Here is a 19466-nt window from a genome sequence, read left to right on the forward strand (position 1 = left end):
AGTAGAAAATTATGGATCAAGTGATAAAAACAAACTCATTCATAGCTTACCAGCATACGACTTTCTTGGGCAAACGATTAATTGGGGTTTTTTGGAGTACATGATGAAGAGAGTGGCTATGTGTGAGAAGTGGGTGGCGTGGATGAAGGCTTGTGTGTTTGGAGGCACTATGTCCGTTCTTGTTAACGGTAGTCCAACGGAAGAAATTTGTATTCATCGTGGTCTTAATCAAGGGGATCCGCTTGCGCCTTTTTTGTTTCTTTTGGTGGCGGAGGGCTTTAGTGGGTTGATGAGGAATGCGGTGGATCGTAATTTGTTTGAGGGATTCGATTTGGGTGATAGAGGGTTGGTGGTCTCACACTTGCAATATGCCGATGATACCCTCTGCATTGGTACACCAACGGTGGAAAATATTTGGGCGTTGAAATCCCTCCTTAGAGGTTTTGAGATGGTGTCGGGACTCAAGATTAATTTTTTTAAGAGTTCCTTGATAGGGATTAATGTGGAAGTTGAGTTTATGGACATGGCTTGTAATTTTTTGAATTGTTGTGTGGGGTGTGTCCCTTTTAAGTATTTGGGTCTTCCGGTGGGAGCTAATTCAAGAAGTATGTCGACTTGGGAGCCTTTGGTGGAAACTTTAAGTGGGAAGTTGAATTCTTGGAGCCATAAGCACATTAGTTTTGGTGGTAGAATTACTCTCCTCAATTCGGTTCTCAATGCGATTCCCATTTTTTACTTGTCTTTCTTGAAGTTACCGGTTCAAGCTTGGAAGAGGATTGTTCGTATCCAAAGAGATTTTTTGTGGGGAGGTGTGGATGGGGGCAAGAAAATTACTTGGGTGAAATGGGAGGAGGTGTGTCAACCAAAGAGGAATGGGGGGTTAGGGGTTAAGGATATCCGGGTGATGAATGCTAGTCTTTTGGCCAAGTGGAGATGGAGGATGCGTTATGGGTAGATGTTTTGAAGGCGAGGTATGGTAGTGTGAGTGGCTTGTGGAGTGGAGTTTCTAGTGGGGGGGCGAGATTGGCGTCCCATTGGTGGAAAGAGCTTGTAAAGATTGGTGACTTTGGGGAGCGGAATTGGTTTAATTCGGAGGTGGAGAGGAAAGTTGGTAATGGTCTCACTTCTAGCTTTTGGAATGATACTTGGAAAGGGAATACTTGTTTTCGGCTCAAATATCCACGCCTATTCTTGATTTCGTCTCAAAAGGAGGCTTTGGTGGGGGAGGTGGGGGTGGTGTCGGAGTTAGGGACGGATTGGAATTTCATTTGGAGAAGACATCTCTTTATGTATGAAGATGAGGTGTTGAAAAGTCTTATCGAGGATTTGGAGGGGGTGAGGTTGTCCGACCATGTCGATGTGTGGAGGTGGAAATTAGAGGAGACCGGTAGTTTTACCGTGAAATCGGCTTATAATAAATTGGAGGGCCTTGTTCTCGGAGTGGGGAGGTGGTTGGAGGAGGAGAAACGGGTGTTCGATAAGGTGTGGAAGTGTCCGGCTCCCTCTAAGGTGGTGGCCTTTGCTTGGAAGATTCTTCTTAATCGTGCTCCAACTAAAGTTAACCTTGCCTTGAGACATGTGTTAGAGTCGGGTGACCCGTTGACTTGCGTTTTGTGCAATAGAAAGGAAGAATCTATTTTACACCTATTCCTTCATTGTGATGTTGCATGTGTTGTGTGGCTCAAGTTGATGTCGTGGCTAGACCGTTTTTTTCCTACTCCAAACAACTTTTTCATTCATTGGGAGTGTTGGCATGGGGGAGAAAGTAATAAAAATGTCAAAAGGGGGTTGGGTTTGATTTGGATGGCGGCTATTTGGTCGGTTTGGAAGGCTAGGAATGACAAGATTTTCAAGGGTGTAAATTTTGATGTGGATGTCATCGTCGAGGATGTTAAGGTCCTTGCGTGGAGGTGGATGCTAAGCAAATTGAACGTTCCGACTTGCTTATTTTTTGAGTGGTGTTGGAACCCTAGGTGGTGTCTCGAAAGGACTACTAGGCGGCCTTAAGTTTTCAGCCGTTTTCTTGGAGCTTCTACGCTGCTGTCCTGCAGCTGTGGTAGCAGTTTTGTTCTGTTTTATGCTTCAGCCAGCTGCGTGGGGTGCTGTTTGTGGACAGGTGGTTTTGTTTTTCTCTGTCTGACGGGTTTTGTTCTAGCTTTGGCGGGTTAGTTCTTCTGCTGCTTCTGCTGTAGCGCGCAGCTGTGTGCATGTGCTTTAGTTGGTCTTTTTAGCGGTTGTATGCATATAGTTTTGGTGTTGGCTTTCCTTTGTTCAGGTGGTTTGGTGTTGACACAGGGGTATGCATATTGTTTGTCATTTGTATATGTTTGCGGCATTACTCTTTTGGTGTTGTTACTTGTATTTAGGGGTGGTTTTTAAAGGGGTTTTTGTTCGCGCCGGTCTACATACGGCAACCGATTTCCCCTTCGTTGTTTTTTTTCTCCACCCGACCTTATTAGTGCTTCTCGCACGGGCTCGTTGGTTAATAATATTTTGCCATTCAAAAAAAAAAAATGGAGTATATAATTGAGAAATGTCACGTTAATTAATTATAATGTTACTTTGCCCGACCAATTGGATACATAATTTCATGTAATTAACGGATTTTGATTCTTTGCATTGAAATTTCTCTCAATTTCTGTCAAGTGGAATCTCACAACCATCAAATATGAGAAAGAAAACTTTTTGGTGTGTTTTAATAGTGGAGATAGAAAATAGAGAAAATTTTCAATTGAGAGTAGGTTTGATCTGCTATACCATAAAATAAATCATATTACTACATGCTCAATTCTTATTAGTAGGTTCGATCCAAGGTCCTTAATTTGTACTTATTTCTTAAACCAAGGTCCTTAATTAACATTTTTGTTTCGACTGGGTGGTCCAATTACCATGCTTTGAACAACGTTGGTTTCCTGTTAAATAAATTTAGATTAAGTCTATGCGATTATTGTAACACAAGCCGACTTAGCTCAGTGGTAGAGCGCGTGGCTTTTAACCACGTGGTCGTGGGTTCGATCCCCACAGTCGGCGAATATGATTTTATTTTTAACTTTTTTTATTTTATTTTTTTTGAAGTAAACTTTTTTTATTTTTGTCATTCCACAATTGAACCTCATTAATTGGGATTAATTACTGCCAGTACAAAGTTATGTTAATATTGGTGCTTAACATAACCTCATTAAAGTATGAATTATCTAAATTCATTTTAAAATTCACTTGTTCAATCATTAAAATATGAATTCCAAATTCCAACAATCACAGGTCACAACAAAATATGCATCAACATTTAGATGTTAATCCTTTAGTTTTTGTTATTCCATGTTACTTGAACAGGTGCTACATTATTTTGACCAGTAGCATGTTTTACAGCTATGACTAGTAGCATGTCTTACAGCTTATTGAATTAAGGGTAATTAAGTAAATAATCTTATAAATATTCAGAATTTTGTTTTTAGTCCTTATAAAAAATTGCATTTTTTAGTCCTTACAACATTTTTCTTTGCATTTGTAGGTACCAAAAATGCTGACAGAAAATTTTACTGCCACTAAAAATGTCTGATGTCAAATTTTAAAGAGAGTAGAATTTTTCTGTAAAAATTAACAATGAAATTCTGAATATTTATAAGAATCATTTACTTAATTAACCCATAAATTAATTAAGATACAAAAACTCAAATGAATTGGTAAAAATATACTCATGTATCTGAACCCTCATTCATGGGCTTCATGACACCACCATTTCATTGATGATATTCACGTTACCACCTATACCATTTAATTCAACATTCTGCAAAAAGAAAAAAAAAGGTTCATAATCATATGATGTACATGCAAAAGTTTTATCCAAAACTCATTCCCAACCGAAACCAATCCACCGCATACACATTCTTATTATAAAGTATAAACTCACACATTTGCCATTCCAAGTCTTTTGTTTTTATCTCAAATTCATTAAATATAAAGGGTCTTCTCTATAAAGCATATTCATCCCCTCTAACTTTATACCTAACTAACTATATACTTTAATTTAACGGCACCCACTAACAAGTACTAACTACCACTTTCAATGTTATCCTTATATATAAGAACCCTTTGACCGTGACCAACTTCCTCCTTACATAAAAAATAAATAAATATATTTGAAGTCAAAGTGTGCTTTGTTTTGAAATTCACATAAGCAAAGGCAAATGAAATTCGAAGACTATCTCATGGAGAAAAGCCAAGAGCCACTAAAGAGACAAGAACTTGAAAATGAGGTGTGTAAATTCTTCAATAGCTAGCATCCATCATTTGGGAGGTGCTTATGTTTTGTAACAATTTTTTTTATTAACTAACCTCAAATTTCTATTCAAGTATGAACCATTTTTTTTATTAATGAAGACTATAATATGGCTTTCATTTATTTCATATATGTTCTCATATAGGTTATTCAATTGCAAGCACAGTTGAAGGATGAAGAGTCACTCAATAGGGTCTTACTCTGTGCATCACTGCATGGACCTGTTTGCTCTCTTCAACACATTCCTTCGGTGTTTCCACCTCAGGTGATTTTGTATTCCATCTTGCTCATATTATATATGTACATACATACATACATACATATATGTACATTTTCTTTTGAAAATGATATGATGCATTTGGATTATTGAGACAAATATAACATATTGTAGGTTCATGAGCTTCTTGAAGAATTGGCATTAGTAGAGGAAGAGATCACTTTGCTTGAAAGAAAAGTTAAGGAACTAAAAGATAAATTGTACCAAGAAAGAAATGAATGTAACCAGTTCCAAGGATCATTTTCACAAAATTATGAAGTATTCACCAAAGGAAGAAAGTCAAAAGATAGGAGGGCATCTTTGAGTTCAGCAATGGATATCCATAGCCTATTTTCCACCCCAAGAAGATCAAAAGGTAAATACATGATATGTGTTAAGCCTTGTGTTTTCTTTTGAAGTATATAGTGATTTTGGAATTTATCTAAATTACAAAGACATTCTTGAATGTGTTTTTTTTAGCGTGTTTGATCCTCGAATGTGTCTTTTGTTAGGTAGCTTGATTCTCAAATGTGTCGGTTTTTAGTCAGTTTAGTCCATGAAATTGTTAACAAAAGACACTCGGGGAGGAATGTTTTTATAGTTTCAGGGATTAAAATGACTATTCGTTTTCTTTTTTTTCAGTTGCTCAATTTTCTCACCGTGTGATTTTGAATATTTGTTGAACACAGAATATGAAGTGCCAAGAACGAAAACAGGAAAAATCCCAAGACAAAATGCCATTGAGAACCCAAATGAATTGTCAGAGGAACTTCTTAAATGTCTAATAGGAATTTTCCTAGAATTGAACCAAGCATCATTGGACATCAAAGAATCAGAAACTAGTGTCCCAAGACTCACTCTTTCATGCATGCAGTCGAAAAGCTTCATCTCAATGACTAATTCATCCAACTACAAAACACATTCATATCTTTCAAATGGCAATGCCTCTTGTTTTGACCCATATGGCATATCAGCAGATTTAGATTGCACAGCAAGAGATGTAGGACCTTATAAGAATTTCATTCAAATTAATAGCAGCTCGTTAGACACTGAATTCTTTTCACACTGCCTGCCAGCATTCAGAAAACTAAGGTTCATTCTAAGCTTTTAGTAGCTCACCAATAATTGTTTAAACTTTATCTACATGTTATGCAATCTTTTTTGTTTTCCTTATGTCTCTTTGTTCTTATATATATCCCCCCTCTTTTTTAGGGTCTTGAGGCATAAGCTATGTGATGTTGATTTAAGTTTCTTGAGCTACATGCAAAAGTTGGCATTCTGGATCAACATATACAATGCCTGCATAATGAATGTACTGTAAGGCATTTCAAGTCTTCATTAACAAGAAATTACCTATTATATCATATCTATGTAATGATACATTATATTTATGAATCTTATAAACCTTTCTAAAAAAATTTATGTAATTACAGGCATTTCTGGATCATGGTCTTCCAAGTACACAAGATAAATTGTTGTCTCTTATGAATAAGGTATATGTGAGAGAGAATGGATATGGTAGAGAGAGAGAGAGAGAGAGAGAGAGAGAGAGAGAGACTCTTTTTTTGTTAGTGATTGTGCTAATATTAACTGTGTGGCTATGCATTGACTCAGGCTGCAATGAATGTTGGGGGGATTGTACTGAATGCCCTGGCTATTGAACACTTTATTCTTCGCCATCCATGTGAATCAAAACATGTATGTAACATATTTTCTTATCCTACAATAATGTCTCAACTTCACTCATCCAACATTTTTCTATCACCACAATTAAAAATGATATTGTAATTATTTTTATAACCCAATTAATGTAAAGTTCACAAAAATTAATAGGGTCCTGTGGACGAGAAGGAAGTCTTGTTGAGGCATGCTTATGGTGTGGGGTATCCAGAACCTAATGTCACGTTTGCTCTCTGTCGAGGCACTTGGTCCTCACCAGCAGTAAGTGTATTGTTTAAGTGTATCCAAATTGAGGAAACAGCGTATAAATGTGATGAAAAAAGAAACTAATATGAGGTGTTTCTTGTGACAGTTAAGGGTGTACACTTCAGAAGAAGTTGTGAACCAATTAGGGAGGGCCAAAGTTGAGTATTTGGAAGCTTCAGTTGGTATAACAAACAAGAGAAAGATAATTGTGCCTAAACTTTTACAATGGCATATGCATGATTTTGCTGATGAGATGGAATCGCTAGTGGAGTGGATATATAGCCAATTGCCACGCACAGGATCGTTGAAGAGAGCTATGATGGAATGTGTAATAAGGGAAACAAAACATCCCATGTCTAAAATGGTGGAAATCCAGCCATATGAATCTGAATTCCGCTACATCCTACCCATTTAATTTTTTAAGTATCTAAGATGGTGTTTTTATTATTTCTGAAGCACTAAAAGCAAAAAAAAAAAAAAGTGTTAAACTGTATGTCCTGTTGATAGAGCACTACAACGTTACATTGAACAATGTAATTGACACATAAGATATTGAATTACCATAAGACAGACAACCAACTATAAATATTTTACATATGCATCTAACTAAATCACACTGTAGCAACACTTTACTATATTAGATTTTAAAACATTCACCAATACATTAATGGTGGGATGTAATTAGACACATGCAGAGGAGGACGCATGGTTCAGACTTCAGAGGTAGGAGGGTCCATAAGACCTGCAAAGTGAATGTCTTTAAAAAATTTGGTACATACTCAATTGTTTTTTTCCTGATAGAGTTACATACTCAGTTTAGTTTCCATCGAAAAAATTAGGCCATAATTTGCTCTAATTAAGAAATAAAAATTATCATTTTGATATACTAGTAAACAACAGTTAAATTAGTCTCTGATAAGACTAAAGTGTCCTTTAAGTTTATCTTTAAAAAAGACCTTGATCTATATTTGAGATTCTTAAGGACCCAATTAATATATCGTATTTCTTAGACATCAAATAAATCAGTGTGCTTTTGTCAAAGAAGGTGTAAATGGCGGAAGGTGTTGATCAAAAATTGTTGAATCAAAAAAAAAAAAAAAAAAATGTGCCGTTATGCAATCCATATTTACACCTCGTACGTTAGCTCAAGAAGGATGACTACTATAATATTTTATAACATGGTGAGTTAAGCAATCACAAAGGCCTGCATTTTTTTACAAGCTAAACTAAACATGACCTGCTACAATATGTTGTTTTTGTTTACAGACAACATGAAATACTCCTTCAACCTAACAAGTATTTGAAAACTTCATTAAGTGCTAATGCCTTTGGAAGAAAGAAATTAAGAGAACTCACTAGTATCATTCATATTCTATTTAAAATCTGCAGCACATTGCAGAATATACAACTCTCTCCATAAATGTTAAGTACACCGTTATTAATCATACAATACAAGAATCACTTTCGGATTTTGCTTACACGAAAATGTAAACGGTACAACTTAATATAGTGAGGGTGTCAGTTGAGTTCCTTTCCACGAGAAACAATAGTAACACTCGAGAAAAAGGAAAGATCCACAAAAGAAAACTTAAATTGAATAGACATACAAGTCTATGAAAATTAGGGATTACCCAAACAAAATTCCCAATACTAGTGAAAATGAAACATCAGAAATCCAATACTTCGCCAAATATAAATCCGAAACAATCAGCCATGCTCTTCAAGTTTTCCATGTATCCACAAATTAATTACTTTTTGTGCATTTTCTATCCAAACTTATGAGTGGGTAACAGGTGGCTCAGCTAAGAAATTGACAATCCTATTTAAGAAATTTAAGCCAAACACAGTCTCTTCGCAGTTGACCTTCACAGAAGCAATCAATGGGTCGGAGCATTTACCTTCAACGGTAACTGTAATTAAGCATGGGATGGAATTGCTCAAGATCTCACTGCTAAAACGCAAACACAAACCGGATGCATCATCGAGGTTAGAAGCTACTGGCAAATCCACAGATACAAGAGAAAGATTGGCATTGCTCAGCATCTTCAATGCTAAGGTTTCACATATGACAAGAAATGTATCCTCTGTTAAAGAGTTGCTTTCCTTGTTCAGCTTTAGAATGTGATCGTTAAATGCGCAACTGGATGCCAATAATGCAAGAAAATCATTGTGAGTTCACAGAACTAAACAGGAAAAAATAAAAGGGAGAAAAAGAGAAGGTTCCTTAAGCTAGCAAGCAATTGCTAAGATCATTTTGTTCGACAAGCGTAGATTCTAAAGTTCTAAGAAAAATGGTGAAAAACTAGTTATGCTACACAAATCTATAATGGGCTGTCTGCATAGCCCAGTGGACAAATTATAATTAATACAATTATTCTACATTCTGACAAAAAAATATTAAAACCAAATGGACACAGGATCTACTTTTTTAACTTTCATTCTGATGTATATCAACTTATGGATATCCACATAAACATATAACACATTTCAGAGCAATATCCATACTATTCAAAATTTAAGTGTCCACTTTTTTTAATCAGTGAACTATAGGCCAAAACTCAAAAGACCAATGTAATTTAAATTCACTCGAGTACGGCATTTACTTATGAGAAGCTTCCTATTCTTGATGGTTTAAATTTCAAATTTAAATTTAAATCTCCATTTTTCTTCTGACATTTTAACTTTCATCTTGCATAAAGTGTGGGCAAAGAGGGTTACAGAGTATGAAACTATTTGTGCCCAACAAACAACAAAATTTTCATACCTCCTCACATATTCAAACATCCCTGGAAGGTGAGATTCCTTTTCTCTGAAAGCTTCAATATTAATTGGAAGTGGTTTTACAAAGTATCCAATGTCAGGCCTTAGCTTGACAGGGAATTTATTGTCGTTGCAAAATAAAGCCAATTTTAGAGGCAAAAGGTGGTGATGGAAGCGAACTAGTAGAGTCCGTTTCGCTTTCTGACTAGGCTCCAGAGAAGAGATTGCCTCCATGGAAACTAGCGCTGGTTTATCAATATGAGATTTCAAGGTACTGCAACAAAAACATAAAACAATTTGTAGGAATAAGCACGTAAGAAGATTACAATGAGCAAGTAAAACTTGAGATATTCAAGCTGGATTTGCTGCAGGTTCAGTGGCCACAGCCTTTGAATAGGAAACCAATTTACTGGCAATCTAAATTTCAATTATAGATACAGATTTATACTCTACCCAGTAAAAGAAACTTGGAAGTTACCAGAAAAGGAGGATTAATACTTACTTCTCTGCTGCTTGTGATATTTGATCTGTAGAATCTGCACTTTTGCTAGAATCCTCATCTAGTAAGACTATATCGAACATCGGCTCCAAAGAACAATTTTCAAATAATACTTCTAAACATACAAGATGGGAGGATATGCTTGAAGTTTCAGATAAAAAGGAATAATTCACCATTAAACCATTTCCATTTGCAGGATCCAAGAGAGTGTAGCACTTGGGTTTAACACGGCTTCCGATATCTCCAATGGTTATTCTTGCTGAAGATCTTCGAACTTGGCTTTGTTCAGTTTCACTTCCTTTAGATGACTTGGATGGTTCATCCAACCAAGACTCGAGAGACTTCGTTGACATCAAGTCATTAAAACCAGAAGTGCCAGAGTGATCCCCGCCATTCTGATTTTCATTAACATTGCTAGTTTCTGAAATCTGAATCAATGGATCACCATTGTTGTTACCTTCATCGCCAGATACAGTCTCGTTGCTGCCACTGACTTCACTGGAACCAGAAATTGACTGTTCAGAGCTATAATCAGAAGCATTTTCATCATCAGAAGACCCAGATGTACCAGGATCATCCACCTCCTCTGAATCACTGTTAACAGCTCCATCATACTGATCAACGTATGGAAGGCTACAAGGTTTTGGGAGAGGCTCATAGCCTGGAGCTGCATGAAATACTAACTGTGAAAGAGATCCAGGGAGATAAAACCTATCATTGATAGGTTCAGATGGAACTGTCACAGTTTTTGTCTGTCCACCGAAGATGCATTCTGCAAGCACGCTAGATTGGTCCTTCCTCTGTGATTCACCATTTTCCGCTTCCACATTTTGAGACTCCAAATTGCTCGAAAGAAGTTTCTTCAAGAAACGCGAACGATCACGAATATCATAGCTCAGGTCACGCTCAGCCAGTTCAATTACATAGGTCCAAATTTTTCTCAAGGTCCAACTATCTTCTCCCTTAATGCACAGTGAGACCTAAGGACAAAAACCATTCAAATCGTAAACTTGCTTCTTTCAATGTAAACCCATGCATATAAAATTCAGGAGCCAAGAACTAAGGTTCCAAGTTCTGACATGGGTCATTAACTTATTATATGGTCCCCATCCATTTAGGGTGTGTTTGTGAATTGGTTTTTGGAGGGGAGGGCTTTGGGGGGCTAAGTCTATATTTTGATATTTTTTAAAAATTAAAAGAACAAAATGATATTATATGTTCATGTATCATGCTATTCTTTCAACAAAAAAAATTAAAATATCACATATATAGACTTAGCCCTCTAAAATCCAACTGGCAAACACACGATGGTACACACAATTTAACAGGACAATATAGAATGCATAGTGATATGATATACATCAACCAGACAATATACATCATGAAAGAGATAACTCTGCAAGTGAAGGTAAGCTGAAGCGCACTCAAGTGTTATAGATGATTAGATTCAAAATGTGTGGATGCCCGCCTTCTTGATAGTTTATTCTACACACTTCTAGAAATATCAACTTTACAAGTCTCGCTAACTTTCAACCATTACCACTATTTTATATAAAATTCTATAGCGATCCAAATAGAAAATTCAAGTAGAAGGTGCACAGGAGTACAGTGGAAAGTAAAAATGCCACAGGTAATAAGATTTGTGAGAGTGTAAAAGGATAAGCAGGGAGTTATTGAGAACATCTTAGAATTACTGGAAGAAAGGTTAAAGATATCTATGAAGACATAGCACGCAGAGAATTGTGACATTCACGACTAAAAATGTATGAAACTTACTCAAGTTTATCATTATCACTAAAAAACAGTTTACAGTGAGTAAGTTGTTAACAATCCAGCATATCTATTTGGATAGGAAGGTAGATTTACGAGACATGCTGAGACAAGCATAAACACGGAATACATATTTGGACTGGAGACATCCAATAAATGTAAGATGCTCCAGAATTAGGATCTCATGCCAAACGCACGCTGTAAACAAAAGCTATGCCACATTTATGGAAGTCATCTAGTCTCTAAATTGATCATTTTCAGTTTTTTCCTTTGGCTGATGTACAGTGGAACTGGAGAGCGTTGATGAACTGACTACTTCCAGTTCTGATTTTTCTTTTGTTTTTGCTTTGGGTGCTGCATCATCCTTAGTTTCTTTACTTACTTAACAACAAACAAAATTCAAAAGAAAAATACTAGAACATTAACACCAGGACAAATCAATTAAGCAAAGCATCCTTTAATCTCTGAAGCTAAAATGGCACCTCAAAACATAAGCTATTCACCCAATAATAAACAGATTTTCAGTTTACAAGCATGTATCTGAACAACCATACTATCTGAACAACCATACTATCTGTTTTTTGTTACAGTTGATCTTTAAACAAACCAATGACACCATGTGCACATATTCACATTAAGTCTTCAAAAAGTTCCACAGAAGAACAAGAAAACGAAAAGACTAGTAGAATACATTTTGTCCAGTTATTATATCAATCAGTCAATAAGTAACAATGCATATAAGAACCAGCTTTTTTGTACAAAAAACAGAAGTAATTTCAGGATATACCTTTGTGATTGTATTAAGAATCTGAAGCTTAGTTTCTAATCCTTCTGAAGTAAAACACCAGGCAAGATACTTGAGTACTGTACTCAACATCCTTGGAATCATCTCACCCAAAGAACAATACTCCCCCAACAACCAGACAATCATTGCACGCGCAGCAGGGACCTTGATTGTATCCAAACTACGGACCAACTGAATTATAACCTTATAATAACAATTGAAACAGTTGGAATTCAGTCGTAACTGCACAAGCAATGTATCAAAAAATTGCAATGCAAGTATAACTAAATAATTGCTAGACCAAACACAAGATATTAGTATACTAAACCCAGGCCTACTTTGTTCCATATCTCCATATTGTCATTTGAAACTTACTTTTAAACCAATACAAAAAAAATAATAAAATAGTACCATTGGAAATAATTTTATATGAAAAAGAATCAGAAGGGTACCTTCTCATAACTGGGTGGTTCTAACTTTATAATTGATATGATGGACATAATTGCCTGAATTAGTACACCCTCTTCTCCATCCAGGGATCTGATTTCACCGCACAAAAATTCTGCAAATATAGATACTAAACAAGAATTCAAGAAACGTGAAATGTTTCTTCAAAAGATAGAATTAATAATCAGGCCACACACCTTGCCTAATCAGAGCCAACAGTCCTTCCAGGCATGCAGTTGCCATTTTTGGAAGTCTCTGGGCACATAAACCAATGGCAGCAACTGTGCCGGCAGCAAATCTCCTGTCTGGATCTCGAATATAATCCTAGCAACACACTAAGAAAAACATCAATCAATGCACCAAACTCTGATTCTAGATGTCATAGCTAAGACATACAACAACAACCAAGCCTTATCCCACTAAGTGGAGTCGGCAAAGACATAACCATAAATAATTAATGAAACATGTGAGCAGGTAACACTGGATTCCTCATCCCTGCATAAGCATATCTAGGTCCTCAATTTTTATTTTTGTATTTTTTAAGTGCGGTAAAAGACCCATATTGGCTGTACCGGAAAAAAAAGACAGACGAATATTTGAGTATGGTAGGACCGAAACCCTCACCTTGGACGCTGACTCAGACCATTAATAAAACGGGTGTATATTGGACAAAATAGAAAGGGGGCAGAGAATAGTATTTGATTGTAAAAATTACAGAGAAGAATAGAAGTGGGAAAAGGTATAGATTGGGAGACACTAGGGCTCTAGAATTGCCTAGATTGTATTCTTGTTTTTAGTACAGAATGTTAACAGAGGGAAAATAGTTAGAAAAAGCACAACTGCAAAAAGTTCAGATAGTGTAAAGTTTGACGGATCAAATAAATTCATATTCCAACACTGTCCAGAAAAACATATACTTGATGTGAAATACCTGAAATTCTTTAAGAATGAATGAAATCGATGAATCCGAAGCAATAATAGAAAGTATATCCAGCTTAAGCGCTTTTATTTGATAGGAATCTGCAGAATAAATGAAGAAGTCTTCATAATGTGGAGCAAATAGAGAGGGCATAGCTTTAGCAAACACTTGGATATTGCACAGCACCTGCGTAAATCAATGAACAAATAATCATTAACTTCAAAGTCAAATGTCAAAGAAATTGATCATACATGTTGATTAACTAGAATTTATCACTTTCTTGCCGTATCTAAGGAAATTTTCTATGCATTTCCTTTTCTTTCATAACACGATTTTACTATCCAACCAAAAAAGTCAGAATTCAATATTTGAATGTGGAAGTAATGCATATCAATAGCAACAGTAAGTGTGAAATCTCTCAAGAACAACCCAACAACACCAACCCTTAAAAGATTAAGAGTAATATAAATTTGAACACCCTGCAAATTCAATGTTAACTCTGATAGAATTAAGTCGGTAAATCATTAATTTCATTTATGTTAATCTTCAGAAATTGAATGAATGAATGAGCAATGTGATGTTATGAACTTATGACCATGCCAAAGACAGAGCATTAGCAAAAAGTTGTTCAATAAGCACATTCTGTTATTTGTTACCACAAGTCCACAACTGACTAGAGACTGCCTTGAGTAAATGTTAAACTGCCAATTGTGGAAACATGGTATGGTAATTCTGCGTCATTCAAATATAAGCCAACAAAAAAGTAAAATAAAATCATGCATTTGAAGGAAAGACGTTAACATTGACCACTAAATTGTGTAGTTCATAGATTCCATGAAAAATATCTAATTTCAAACTCAAATAATCCATGTAAATATCGTGATATCACCTATTATATGGGTAAATCATCACAGAAAGGTGACTCCTAACTCCTAAGGAAGAGGTCGTTACTAAGTTCTAGGGGATGGTTGTACCCTTGATCGTGCAATATGAGTTTAATACCTATCCCACTGGCATTAAGTTATTCAGTGATCATGATATGTCCATTCAAATCATATATTGGCCATAGATGAAAAATTAAAAAATAATAATAATCCTTTTATATCTTAGGTAAACCATAACTGCAACTGCCATGTCTAGACTAGTATTGGTATCCTAAGAGTGCCAATAGATAATTCTCTTCTCTTGGTGGGCATGATATGTTTCAACCAGTATCAAGATAAACAGAAATGTAATAAAGGCTGGAAATGAGAAAGAACAAGTTTACACCATATTGCACACAATTTACTAGTGAATATAGCACTCAGACTACGACTCTAGGGTAAGTGCCCCTGGACTCTACCTCTAACCCAAATCAGATCCTCTCCCGCCCAGCTTTCCACTCTCTTGCCTATTTATGTTAACACACTAACATAATAACATAGACTCATAACTGCTAATGACTACCCATAACTGTTAGGCTGTTACTAAATGCCAATATCAAGGTTTGATCCACTGTTTTCCTAAAAACTTTTTCTATTTTAGAAGTTTTGATTCATTGGTCATTAGACAATAAAACACAAACATAGAGCAGATGTATACACAAGTTTCTTAGAATAAGAGCCCGTGAATAAAATACAAGTATTATAATTTTAAAAAGAAAATCAAAAGAATATAGTAGCAAATGTAGATAGAGGAACAAATAAAACAAGATAAACAAATGATTCAAGGAATATTACTTACCACGTATCTTGAAGCAGGCGATGATCGAAGGACAAACAACAGTGGTTTAACAATTCTTTTAACATCCTCCTTAGGCGCCATTATCCAGTGTACACCTGCAGCTGCAAGTACAACTGCACTGTTATGAGACCATAACAATGGTGATGTACACTGCAGTAGGATCCTCACAACTTCATTGCTGCAAGATGTATATAGCGATTCATCCAATTTAGGAGCAACCTTAATAGTAGAACTTGATCGTGATAAGTACTCGTCTGGCCCTTCAATGTAACACTGGAAGATCATATGTGTTAATTCCGACACAGTCTTCTCAGTGGTATAACCAGCGTCTTTTTTTAGAGTAACATCATGCTCATCTTCATCTAAATTGCCATGATCTTTATTACACGAAGAAAACATGATGGATTCTTTGACAAGCCCATGCCTCGCTATCACATACCGTAAAAGAATCCCAATTAGCATTATTTGACCCCACTCTTCCACATCGGGAAGAATCTCACACAACTTTCTGTAATTTCTTCCAATAAGTGAAAAATTGTTTGGGCAAACAGAAGTAAATGCAGAAGCAGCTGCTCCAACAACCCCGGGGGAATGATCGTTTAACAATAATCCAATCATCTGCACCAAATGAAGCATCAAAATTTATTTATACTATCAACAGCTTTTATGGCCTTCCAACCATACATTGATGAAATCAAACATCTGGCATAAAACTTTCTTTGGTTAATTAGTTCAAAAGTTTGAGACTTAAGAAAAGCCGGGAGAAAATAAGATGTTTTCTATTAGTTGTTATAAAGTAACCTATGTCCTATAGAAGGTAAATCTCAACAAGTATGATAAACAGTAGACACGTCTACCAGACCTCTTCAATTGCAGATGCATGTTCATCCATCCGTAAATCGTGGAGCTTAGGAAGAGCATTAGCAGCACATTTTCTGACATAAACAGACGGATCTCTAGCACATTTTCCCACAGCAACAAGGACAAGAGGTGCAATTGCATGAAGGCGGATTCCCGCCATGGCTCGGAGTGCCCATGCCCTAACCAATGGGTTAGTGTCCCCCAGGTCCTTCTGGAAACAATTGATCGACAGCAATGCTTCATTTGGACGCCTGAACAAAAGAAATAACATTGAAACTATAAGAACGACAGCAGACAACAACCAATTATGTGGCAAATTAAAGACGGAAGAATGCTAAGGTTAAAGAACCAACAACAACAACGAAATTTTATCTCACTAAGTGGGTCAGCTACATGGATCAAACGACATCATCATATTCTATCATATAGTACCATATTTCTCTTATGGTTTTTCTAAGTCTACCTTTGTTTCTCTTAATAGTACAGAATCCACGGGTATTCTCTTTAGATGCCCAAACCACCTAGGCCTAGTGTCCGCCATCTTTTTTGTTATAGGTGTTAACCCAACTCTCTCTAATGTTTACAGTTATAATCCTATCCTGTCTAATTTTACCACACATCCAACGCAACATCCTATTCTCTACTACACTTAATTTATTTTCCGTGCCAAGGTTAAGAAACCACGTCCACAATTATATGTGTCGTTGGTATCCCGATTCCCAAGGATCAACATACTACAATTTCTTGGATCCACAAAAAATAGTTATAAATAAATCCATTGAACAATGAAAAAAAGTGTAGAAAGAATTGATAAAATAAATCAACGACCTACGAGTCCTAAAACCAACTGGAGAACAAAAACAAGTGCTTTGAATCATATTATTTTCAAATGCTTAAATAAATATACACATTTAATCAAATCAAATAGCTTAAAACAACAAAATTGATTCTAGAGGTGTAGAATGGATTTTGTAATGTTCGATGTCTTTCAGACTTTCAGTAGAATTGATTTTGCCTCCAAAATTGATTTCAACTTTAAGCTAGTATTTTTAACTCCAAAAGTGATTTAACACTCAAATTAGTATCCAACTCACATTTACAAATATGTAACCAAACAAAGACCATTTTACATTCAACCAAGTTTTATTCAAAATCAATTTTACAAAATGAATTCATTCGAAATCAAATTTCTTCACCGGAACCAAAAATACATAGCTAAATACAACAAAACAGAAGAAAAACTAAAGCAGTTATGAAAGTAAAATGCAACATACTTTTCAGCATAATGTAGAAGGTACAAGTAAACCAGCTTCTTCACTTCCAATGACTGCGACGCAACGTTTTTCACAACCTGTAATTTTCATTCACAAATCAAAACAAAGTCAAAAAAAAAAAATACAAAATCACAATTTAGATTCAATATTTTCATCGCAACGAAGATGAAGCAGATCGAATAGCGTTGATCGGAGGGAGTAACCTGAGGGAAGAAATTGGAAACATCGAATCCTTGAGCGATGAGAGCGAGTAACCGTTTGAGAGCTTCACATTTCTCGGAATCGAATCTGCTATCAAGGAGAGGAGCGATGTTAACGTCTTCGGGATCGTCGTAGAGGGCGGCGTCAGTGCCGATTCGGAACACCGCCGTTGAAGCTTTGCTCAGTGATTCCGCCGTCGCTCCGAATTGGTGGAACATTTTTTCTCCGACTGAGATATGCGTTTGGAGTGAGAAGCAAAAGTTTTAGACCTGTTAGAAAGTGTTCTCATTTGTCGCCTAACGAATGATTAGTATACTTTGTTAAAATGCTCATTTCATGTGTATTAGCTGAATTTCCTTAATGAAAAAAAAAAAAAAAAAATGTGTATTAGCTGAAATTGACGAAATTGCTAGTATGACATAGAGCACATCGTGATTCGAACAAGTCATTTCCTTGAGTCGTGATCTTCAACATTTATAATTCTTTCCATTTCTTTCGAGAGATAAAACACACAAAAATCTAAAAAAAAAAATAATGACGGTGAAATCCACTTATTAATAGAACACAACGTCTATTTTACGAGTCTATCTATTTCCAAATTGCATTCTCCATTTTTTTTTAGGAAAAATTGCATTCTCCATTTATTTTGTCAATTGGAGAGGATCATAACTCCATTCCCTTCATCCATCCATTAACCAAAAGTATTTATTTCGTCTCGCTTAATTACAATTTTGATCCCTCATTTAATCAATTTTTAGATTTTTGGTCTCCTGATTCTTAAATCTGCAATTTTGGTCTTTTAATTTTTCTAATTTCTGAAATTGAATCAAACATTACAATTAACCTTGATATAATATAATTTTGAGTAAATTACACTATCCTCCCCTCAGAGATGCGTGAATTACGCTCACCTCCCCTCTTATGTTAAAATATACACTTCCCTCCCTTGAAAAATAAAATTGATACTCCCCTCCCTTATGAGATGCTTAAATTTCAACTCCCTCCCTTAATAAATAAATATACACTACACTTTAATCTATTTTAACATAAATAAATATTTTTATAATATATACTAATTTTGAATCACGATTTAAAAAACATAAATTTGTTTTTTTATAATTTAAATGTCAATTATAATTAAATTTAAATATTTTGATATCGATTTTATAATTTAGATTATAAAATTAACTTTTAAAGCCTTATTGTCTTTAGTAATTTTTCACATATTTTAATTTTATTGAGTTGTTTCGTATTTATAATAGAGTTTAAAACTACATGTTAATGAAATTGTGATTAAAAAATAGCAAAAAATTTGTATTCATTTTTTTATTATATTAAAATAGACCCACAGTTATATTTTTTCCGAAGTGTGTTAGATTATTATTTTTTTGCAAGATTATTAGAAATAAAAAAAATATATTACTGAGGGAGTAAAGTGTAGATTTTAACATAAGAGGGGAGGGGGATCTAATTCAAGTTTTTCTTAGGGTGAGTTTGGTTTAGAAGAGAAGTTGTGAAGAGAGAAAAAGGTGAGAGAGAAGTTGAGAAGAGATAAAAAGGTGAGAAATAGAGTAGATTTGATGAGTTGTTTGGTATAAGATAAAGAAGAGAGAGATTGAAAAGATAGAAGTGTTGATTAGTTTTGAAAGTACAATAATACCCTTGAATTAAAAGCACATCCCATCAATTAATTTTACTATTTTCTTTAGGAATTAATTTTAGTAAGATTACTTTATTTCATTTGTATTAGATTTATAAACTATATCAA

General features: G+C 35.3%; 2 protein-coding genes and 1 non-coding gene across 3 annotated transcripts; 2 read left to right on the forward strand and 1 right to left on the reverse strand.

Moving 5' to 3' along the window:
- The first annotated feature begins 2958 nt into the window (after window positions 1–2958).
- On the forward strand, window positions 2959–3030 carry TRNAK-UUU (transfer RNA lysine (anticodon UUU)). The gene has a single exon. It is a non-coding gene; the product is annotated as a tRNA-Lys (tRNA).
- Window positions 3031–3924: 894 nt separating this feature from the next.
- Window positions 3925–7056, forward strand: LOC146923899 (ternary complex factor MIP1 leucine-zipper protein (Protein of unknown function, DUF547)). The gene is made up of 9 exons (XM_085708983.1): window positions 3925–4256; window positions 4425–4544; window positions 4671–4911; window positions 5225–5627; window positions 5748–5847; window positions 5969–6028; window positions 6150–6233; window positions 6369–6476; window positions 6568–7056. The coding sequence occupies exons 1-9, from the start codon at window positions 4188–4190 to the stop codon at window positions 6874–6876; spliced, it is 1494 nt and encodes a 497-aa protein (XP_085565109.1). The 5' UTR covers window positions 3925–4187; the 3' UTR covers window positions 6877–7056.
- Window positions 7057–7803: 747 nt separating this feature from the next.
- Window positions 7804–17979, reverse strand: PAT2 (protein affected trafficking 2). Its single transcript, XM_085708982.1, has 11 exons — window positions 17701–17979; window positions 17498–17574; window positions 16225–16474; window positions 15363–15980; window positions 13653–13826; window positions 12919–13045; window positions 12727–12836; window positions 12278–12478; window positions 9724–10700; window positions 9226–9495; window positions 7804–8601 (listed from the first exon to the last, which is right to left on the reverse strand). The coding sequence occupies exons 1-11, from the start codon at window positions 17914–17916 to the stop codon at window positions 8238–8240; spliced, it is 3384 nt and encodes a 1127-aa protein (XP_085565108.1). The 5' UTR covers window positions 17917–17979; the 3' UTR covers window positions 7804–8237.
- Between the last annotated feature and the right edge of the window lie 1487 nt (window positions 17980–19466).

This window comes from Medicago sativa, chromosome 5, assembly GCF_051527215.1.
Source record: "Medicago sativa cultivar Bolivia chromosome 5, Bolivia_mono, whole genome shotgun sequence".
NCBI classification, from domain to species: Eukaryota; Viridiplantae; Streptophyta; class Magnoliopsida; order Fabales; family Fabaceae; genus Medicago; species Medicago sativa.

Excerpts from the sequence above, each read along its gene's own strand:
- PAT2 (XM_085708982.1), bottom strand. The coding sequence starts at position 17,916 with ATGTTCCACCAATTCGGAGCGACGGCGGAATCACTGAGCAAAGCTTCA. Across the intron at positions 10,701-12,277 it reads TTCTTAATACAATCACAAAG|GTCTCACTGTGCATTAAGGG; the intron begins GTATATCCTGAA and ends TTTTGTCCTTAG. Across the intron at positions 8,602-9,225 it reads ATGTTTGAATATGTGAGGAG|TTGCGCATTTAACGATCACA; the intron begins GTATGAAAATTT and ends ATTGGCATCCAG.
- LOC146923899 (XM_085708983.1), top strand. The coding sequence starts at position 4,188 with ATGAAATTCGAAGACTATCTCATGGAGAAAAGCCAAGAGCCACTAAAG. Across the intron at positions 4,545-4,670 it reads CTTCGGTGTTTCCACCTCAG|GTTCATGAGCTTCTTGAAGA; the intron begins GTGATTTTGTAT and ends AACATATTGTAG. Across the intron at positions 5,628-5,747 it reads CCAGCATTCAGAAAACTAAG|GGTCTTGAGGCATAAGCTAT; the intron begins GTTCATTCTAAG and ends CCTCTTTTTTAG.